This window comes from Rhinatrema bivittatum, chromosome 2 (genome assembly GCF_901001135.1).
Source record: "Rhinatrema bivittatum chromosome 2, aRhiBiv1.1, whole genome shotgun sequence".
Lineage (NCBI taxonomy): Eukaryota > Metazoa > Chordata > Amphibia > Gymnophiona > Rhinatrematidae > Rhinatrema > Rhinatrema bivittatum.
In genome coordinates this window covers 822,643,495-822,652,050 of record NC_042616.1, presented here as the reverse complement: position 1 = coordinate 822,652,050, position 8,556 = coordinate 822,643,495, and the positions used below count along the sequence as shown (strand labels likewise).

Sequence of the window (8,556 nt, the reverse complement as noted above, 5' to 3'; positions counted from 1 at the left end):
TGTCTCTGCACTTCCTGCTCCTCAGGGCCTGGCTCAGCGCTCCTACATCTGGGACCCTGTCTCTGCGCTTCCCGTTCCTCGGTGCCTTGCTCAGTGCTTCTACATCTGGGACCCTGTCTCTGCACTTCCTGCTCCTCGGGGCCTGGCTCAGCGCTTCTACATCTGGGACCCTGTCTCTGCACTTCCTGCTCCTCGGGGCCTGGCTCAGCGCTTCTACATCTGGGACCCTGTCTCTGTGCTTCCCGCTCCTCGGGGCCTGGCTCAGCGCTTCTACATCTGGGACCCTGTCTCTCTGCTTCCCGCTCCTCGGGGCCTGGCTCAGCGCTTCTACATCTGGGACCCTGTCTCTGTGCTTCCTGCTCCTCGGGGCCTGGCTCAGCGCTTCTACATCTGGGACCCTGTCTCTGTGCTTCCTGCTCCTCGGGCCCTGGCTCAGCGCTGCTACATCTGGGACCCTGTCTCTGCGCTTCCCGTTCCTCGGTGCCTTGCTCAGTGCTTCTACATCTGGGACCCTGTCTCTGTGCTTCCTGCTCCTCGGGGCCTGGCTCAGCGCTGCTACATCTGAGACCCTGTCTCTGTGCTTCCTGCTCCTCGGGGCCTGGCTCATTGGTTCTACATCTGGGACCCTGTCTCTGTGCTTCCCGCTCCTCGGGGCCTGGCTCATTGGTTCTACATCTGGGACCCTGTCTCTGTGCTTCCCGCTCCTCGGGGCCTGGCTCAGCACTTCTACATCTAGGTCCCTGTCTCTGCGCTCCCCCCGCTCTAGTCCTGCTTCAGCATTACCACTGTTCAAGCCTCTGCTCCTGCACTTCCTCTCCTCAGGGCCTGTCCCACGCGGTCCTGCTTTACTGTCTTCAGAACTGCGGTAGCATTTCACCCCTTGAGGCTTTCTCTCCCTCTCCCCCCGAGAGTATCTCGGTCTTGGAATGAACCTTCACTCTCTGACCCTCTCTCCTTCCAGACGCCTCCTCTCTCCGGGACCAGCCACACAGAGGAGCACCTAAGACCAGCCGCCCCGGCACCCAAAGGCTCAACCTGCGGGGAACGAGGGCCGGTACTGGCGAAGTCCCTGTCTGCCTCTGTTCCCGGCCTCGCCTCCCGACGGCGGGGACCTGCGGGGACCAACCCCTGAGGTAGCATCAACCCCACCTCGGGCCAAGGGTCAACAATTCCTAACAAAAACAAGTACAGAAAAGCAGAAAGCTATAAACCTCCTGTCCCAGAGAGACACTCCCTACTGATAAAGAAATCACGGGTCAGCACAAGAAAGTGAAACCGAAAGCTTACTTTTCTATCCTGCAAGAGCCATGGCTGCTGCAAACCTCACTGAGAGTCTACGAGATGAAGCTTCCTGCCCCATCTGTTTGGATTATTTTACAGATCCGGTGACCTTAGACTGTGGACACAACTTCTGCCGCTCCTGTATCACTCAGACCTGGGAGGGGAGAGACACAAACCTCCCCTGTCCCCAGTGCAGGAAAACCTTCCAGCAGAGGAACCTCAGGACTAACAGGAAGCTGGCAAATGTGACAGAAATGGTGAAAAAGCTTTCTGAGAGCTCAGTGAGACAGAAAGAGGAGAATCTGTGTGAGGAGCACGAGGAGAAGCTGAAGCTGTTCTGTGAAGAGGATCAGAGACCAATCTGTGTTATTTGTAGAGAGTCCCGGGACCACAGATATCACACTGTGACCCCCATACAAGAGGCTGTGCAGGAATACAAGGTGAGTGTCAGTATCTTTATTATCACAGTGTGTCCCGGGGTCACAGATCTCACACTGTGATCCCCATACAGGAGGCTGTGCAGGAATACAAGGTGTGTGTCAGTATCTTTATTATCACAGTGTGTCCAGGGGTCACAGATCTCACACTGTGATCCCCATACAGGAGGCTGTGCAGGAATACAAGGTGAGTGTCAGTATCTTTATTATCACAGTGTGTCCCGGGGTCACAGATCTCACACTGTGATCCCCATACAGGAGGCTGTGCAGGAATACAAAGTGTGTGTCAGTATCTTTATTATCACAGTGTATCCCGGGGTCACAGATCTCACACCCTGATCCCCATACAGGAGGCTGTGCAGGAATACAAGGTGTGTGTCAGTATCTTTATTATCACAGTGTATCCCGGGGTCACAGATCTCACACCCTGATCCCCATACAGGAGGCTGTGCAGGAATACAAGGTGAGTGTCAGTATCTTTATTATCACAGTGTGTCCCAGGGTCACAGATCTCACACTGTGACCCCCATACAGGAGGCTGTGCAGGAATACAAGGTGAGTGTCAGTATCTTTATTATCACAGTGTGTCCCGGGGTCACAGATCTCACACTGTGATCCCCATACAGGAGGCTGTGCAGGAATACAAGGTGTGTGTCAGTATCTTTATTATCACAGTGTGTCCGGGGGTCACAGATCTCACACTGTGATCCCCATAGAGGAGGCTGTGCAGGAATACAAGGTGTGTGTCAGTATCTTTATTATCACAGTGTGTCCCAGGGTCACAGATCTCACACCCTGATCCCCATACAGGAGGCTGTGCAGGAATACAAGGTGTGTGTCAGTATCTTATTATCACAGTGTGTCCCGGGTCACAGATCTCACACTGTGATCCCCATACAGGAGGCTGTGCAGGAATACAAGGTGTGTGTCAGTATCTTTATTATCACAGTGTGTCCCGGGGTCACAGATCTCACACTGTGATCCCCATACAGGAGGCATGTGCAGGAATACAAGGTGAGTGTCAGTATCTTTATTATCACAGTGTGTCCCGGGGTCACAGATCTCACACTGTGATCCCCATACAGGAGGCTGTGCAGGAATACAAGGTGTGTGTCAGTATCTTTATTATCACAGTGTGTCCCGGGGTCACAGATCTCACACCTGTGATCCCCCATACAGGAGGCTGTGCAGGAATACAAGGTGTGTGTCAGTATCTTTATTATCACAGTGTGTCCCGGGGTCACAGATCTCACACCTGTGATCCCCATACAGGAGGCTGTGCAGGAATACAAGGTGTGTGTCAGTATCTTTATTATCACAGTGTGTCCCGGGGTCACAGATCTCACACCTGTGATCCCCATACAGGAGGCTGTGCAGGAATACAAGGTGTGTGTCAGTATCTTTATTATCACAGTGTGTCCCGGGGTCACAGATCTCACACCTGTGATCCCCATACAGGAGGCTGTGCAGGAATACAAGGTGTGTGTCAGTATCTTTATTATCACAGTGTGTCCCGGGGTCACAGATCTCACACTGTGATCCCCATACAGGAGGCTGTGCAGGAATACAAGGTGTGTGTCAGTATCTTTATTATCACAGTGTGTCCCGGGGTCACAGATCTCACACTGTGATCCCCATACAGGAGGCTGTGCAGGAATACAAGGTGTGTGTCAGTATCTTTATTATCACAGTGTGTCCCGGGGTCACAGATCTCACACTGTGACCCCCATACAGGAGGCTGTGCAGGAATACAAGGTGTGTGTCAGTATCTTTATTATCACAGTGTGTCCCGGGGTCACAGATCTCACACTGTGATCCCCATACAGGAGGCTGTGCAGGAATACAAGGTGTGTGTCAGTATCTTTATTATCACAGTGTGTCCCGGGGTCACAGATCTCACACTGTGATCCCCCATACAGGAGGCTGTGCAGGAATACAAGGTGTGTGTCAGTATCTTTATTATCACAGTGTGTCCCGGGGCCACAGATCTCACACTGTGATCCCCATACAGGAGGCTGTGCAGGAATACAAGGTGTGTGTCAGTATCTTTATTATCACAGTGTGTCCCGGGGTCACAGATCTCACACCTGTGATCCCCATACAGGAGGCTGTGCAGGAATACAAGGTGTGTGTCAGTATCTTTATTATCACAGTGTGTCCCGGGGTCACAGATCTCACACCGTGATCCCCATACAGGAGGCTGTGCAGGAATACAAGGTGTGTGTCAGTATCTTTATTATCACAGTGTGTCCCGGGGTCACAGATCTCACACCGTGATCCCCCATACAGGAGGCTGTGCAGGAATACAAGGTGTGTGTCAGTATCTTTATTATCACAGTGTGTCCCGGGGTCACAGATCTCACACCGTGATCCCCATACAGGAGGCTGTGCAGGAATACAAGGTGTGTGTCAGTATCTTTATTATCACAGTGTGTCCCGGGGTCACAGATCTCACACCTGTGATCCCCATACAGGAGGCTGTGCAGGAATACAAGGTGTGTGTCAGTATCTTTATTATCACAGTGTGTCCCGGGGTCACAGATCTCACACCGTGATCCCCATACAGGAGGCTGTGCAGGAATACAAGGTGTGTGTCAGTATCTTTATTATCACAGTGTGTCCCGGGGTCACAGATCTCACACCTGTGATCCCCCATACAGGAGGCTGTGCAGGAATACAAGGTGTGTGTCAGTATCTTTATTATCACAGTGTGTCCCGGGGTCACAGATCTCACACTGTGATCCCCATACAGGAGGCTGTGCAGGAATACAAGGTGTGTGTCAGTATCTTTATTATCACAGTGTGTCCCGGGGTCACAGATCTCACACTGTGATCCCCATACAGGAGGCTGTGCAGGAATACAAGGTGTGTGTCAGTATCTTTATTATCACAGTGTGTCCCGGGGTCACAGATCTCACACCGTGATCCCCATACAGGAGGCATGTGCAGGAATACAAGGTGTGTGTCAGTATCTTTATTATCACAGTGTGTCCCGGGGTCACAGATCTCACACCTGTGATCCCCATACAGGAGGCTGTGCAGGAATACAAGGTGTGTGTCAGTATCTTTATTATCACAGTGTGTCCCGGGGTCACAGATCTCACACCGTGATCCCCATACAGGAGGCAGTGCAGGAATACAAGGTGAGTGTCAGTATCTTTATTATCACAGTGAGTCCCGGGGTCACAGATCTCACACTGTGATCCCCATACAGGAGGCTGTGCAGGAATACAAGGTGAGTGTCAGTATCTTTATTATCACAGTGTGTCCCGGGGTCACAGATCTCACACTGTGATCCCCATACAGGAGGCTGTGCAGGAATACAAGGTGTGTGTCAGTATCTTTATTATCACAGTGTGTCCCGGGGTCACAGATCTCACACTGTGATCCCCATACAGGAGGCTGTGCAGGAATACAAGGTGAGTGTCAGTATCTTTATTATCACAGTGTGTCCCGGGGTCACAGATCTCACACCGTGATCCCCATACAGGAGGCTGTGCAGGAATACAAGGTGTGTGTCAGTATCTTTATTATCACAGTGTGTCCCGGGGTCACAGATCTCACACCGTGATCCCCATACAGGAGGCTGTGCAGGAATACAAGGTGTGTGTCAGTATCTTTATTATCACAGTGTGTCCCGGGGTCACAGATCTCACACCGTGATCCCCATACAGGAGGCTGTGCAGGAATACAAGGTGTGTGTCAGTATCTTTATTATCACAGTGTGTCCCGGGTCACAGACCTCACACCTGTGACCCCCATACAGGAGGCTGTGCAGGAATACAAGGTGTGTGTCAGTATCTTTATTATCACAGTGTGTCCCGGGGTCACAGATCTCACACCGTGATCCCCATACAGGAGGCTGTGCAGGAATACAAGGTGTGTGTCAGTATCTTTATTATCACAGTGTGTCCCGGGGTCACAGATCTCACACTGTGATCCCCATACAGGAGGCTGTGCAGGAATACAAGGTGAGTGTCAGTATCTTTATTATCACAGTGAGTCCCGGGGTCACAGATCTCACACTGTGATCCCCATACAGGAGGCTGTGCAGGAATACAAGGTGTGTGTCAGTATCTTTATTATCACAGTGTGTCCCGGGGTCACAGATCTCACACTGTGATCCCCATACAGGAGGCTGTGCAGGAATACAAGGTGTGTGTCAGTATCTTTATTATCACAGTGTGTCCCGGGGTCACAGATCTCACACCGTGATCCCCATACAGGAGGCTGTGCAGGAATACAAGGTGTGTGTCAGTATCTTTATTATCACAGTGTGTCCCGGGGCTCACAGATCTCACACCTGTGATCCCCATACAGGAGGCTGTGCAGGAATACAAGGTGTGTGTCAGTATCTTTATTATCACAGTGTGTCCCGGGGTCACAGATCTCACACCTGTGATCCCCATACAGGAGGCTGTGCAGGAATACAAGGTGTGTGTCAGTATCTTTATTATCACAGTGTGTCCCGGGGTCACAGATCTCACACCTGTGATCCCCATACAGGAGGCTGTGCAGGAATACAAGGTGTGTGTCAGTATCTTTATTATCACAGTGTGTCCCGGGGTCACAGATCTCACACCGTGATCCCCATACAGGAGGCTGTGCAGGAATACAAGGTGTGTGTCAGTATCTTTATTATCACAGTGTGTCCCGGGGTCACAGATCTCACACTGTGATCCCCATACAGGAGGCTGTGCAGGAATACAAGGTGTAGTGTCAGTATCTTTATTATCACAGTGTGTCCCGGGGTCACAGATCTCACACCTGTGATCCCCATACAGGAGGCAGTGCAGGAATACAAGGTGTGTGTCAGTATCTTTATTATCACAGTGTGTCCCGGGGTCACAGATCTCACACTGTGATCCCCATACAGGAGGCAGTGCAGGAATACAAGGTGAGTGTCAGTATCTTTATTATTAATTATCACATTCATAAATCAGTCTGCTTTTTAAAGATTATCTAAACTGGCGATGTTATCTCACATGTATTCTTTATGTGGAAAATCTGTTCTTAAAAATAATATTGAAATTCAAACCAAAGATGTTTATTGTTCACAGAATAAAATCCAAAAGCAGTTGGAGCCTCTGAGAAAGGAGCTGGAAGATCTTCTGAAGCTTAAATCCAGTGAGGAGAGGAAAGCTGAGGAGCTGAGGGTGGGTGTCTGTGTCTCATCAGTGCCCTGAACCAGATCAATCAGAGGATCCTAGGATCCCATCTGCCTTGTTACAGAGGGGCTGGGAGTATTTCTGGTGCTTATTAGCTGAGGACAGGCAGATTGGGGATCATTTCTTCTCTCTCCCTCAGAGGCCAGGGATAGCTCGGCCCTGATGCTTTTTAACCAGTTGCACTCCAGGATGTACATTTACCCCTTAACCACGTGTGAGGTGAGAGGTAACTTTCCTCTGATGTAAGCATTTGATATTTGCAGCTTTTGATTGACTCCTGAGAGCTGTGACGCAGTTTCTGGTGGTGGATCCTCGGGTGACACAAAGCTCAGGAGGGCTCTGGGAACAGCAGAGATTCCTTGTTCATTGCAGGAGCTGCATCCAGAGCTCTGAGCACCTAAACCAGGGCCGTGTTACTGAGATTTCCATCTCTTTGTTCCATGCAGAGCCAGACAGAGATCGAGAGACGGAGGGTTGAGTCTGACTTTGAGGAGATGCAGCGGTTTCTGACTGAGGAGAAGCGAATCCTTCTCTCCAGACTGGAGGAGGAAGAGAAGAAGATTCTGCAGAGAATCGGGGAAAATGTGACCCGGCTAGAAGAGCAAAGCTCCTCCATCAAGCTCCTGATCTCCGAGATAGAGGAGAAGAGTCAGCAGCCAGCGGCAGAGTTACTGAAGGTGACAGCTCAGAGAGATTTCTAAGGAAGTTACAGATCTGCCATGAGGGCTGCTGGGATTCACTTACAGTATAAAAACCCTAAAATAATCATTTCCCTGTGAATATCAGCTGTAGTGATACATAAGGCAGGCTAAACACATCAGATAAATCAGTGGGAATCTGAGGTAGGAATAATTATGTGCATAGGTGCAGACAGGGAGATTTTCAGGATTACTTGATATTATAATTGTGTAAGATCAGGAATTAGATCTGGGTCTTGGCTGCATTCACTCAGGAGAATTTTCATCCACTTAAAAATGCTCCTTTTGATTTAAGAAACAGCAAATCTGAATAGAACGGGAGCAATCAGTGGTTGGCTGCTGATATTTTGCAGACAATTGTGTAAAGTGTAAATCTTCCTCCCCTGGAAGAATAAGCCAAGTCTTGAAAGCCCCAGCCTGTCCCAACACTTGGAAAGCTGGGACGTAAGTCCTGGCACAGAGGATTTATTATAACAAATCAGAGACAGAGGGAGCATCTTCCAGTAACTCCTGACTTTCCTCTGTAGGATCCCAGATCAGGGGCGGGTTGGCCTGTCGTGGGATCGGGCAGCCCCCGTAGGGCCGGTCGCTCTGATCAGGTGATTTTTCCAGCTTCCTGCTGTGAAGAGGTCCTGCATGGAGGTGGCCCAAAGAGAGACCCTCTCCTCCCCACCGTGCAGGTGATGGAGATGTCCTCTCAGGCCATGCGAGTCCCTGCTTGTGCCACAACTGTGCTATTGCCTGCTAACTACACACGGGGCCTTGCTATGATGCAATCGACCTGTGCACCACTGTCCTCCTATCTAGAGTCCAGCTCTGACCTCCCTCCAGATAAAGTTGCCCCTTTGCTGGGGGGTGAGGGGAGTACTTCTCCGTTCTTGAGCTTCCCCTGCCCCTCTCTCCCCATTCCTGTTTGTTGGGACATTGGTAGTGCCCCAGTCAGGAAAAAAATGAGGAGGGCGGGCTATGTGT

The 8,556-nt window shown here is 50.6% G+C and overlaps 1 protein-coding gene across 1 annotated transcript; it reads left to right on the top strand.

Moving 5' to 3' along the window:
- Positions 1–1,197: 1,197 nt before the first annotated feature.
- On the top strand, positions 1,198–8,148 carry LOC115086303 (E3 ubiquitin-protein ligase TRIM41-like). The gene is made up of 3 exons (XM_029592737.1): positions 1,198–1,721; positions 6,779–6,874; positions 7,333–8,148. The coding sequence occupies exons 1-3, from the start codon at positions 1,308–1,310 to the stop codon at positions 7,585–7,587; spliced, it is 765 nt and encodes a 254-aa protein (XP_029448597.1). The 5' UTR covers positions 1,198–1,307; the 3' UTR covers positions 7,588–8,148.
- Positions 8,149–8,556: the final 408 nt, after the last annotated feature.

Excerpts from the sequence above, each read along its gene's own strand:
- LOC115086303 (XM_029592737.1), top strand. The coding sequence starts at position 1,308 with ATGGCTGCTGCAAACCTCACTGAGAGTCTACGAGATGAAGCTTCCTGC. Across the intron at positions 1,722-6,778 it reads AGGCTGTGCAGGAATACAAG|AATAAAATCCAAAAGCAGTT; the intron begins GTGAGTGTCAGT and ends TATTGTTCACAG. Across the intron at positions 6,875-7,332 it reads GGAAAGCTGAGGAGCTGAGG|AGCCAGACAGAGATCGAGAG; the intron begins GTGGGTGTCTGT and ends TGTTCCATGCAG.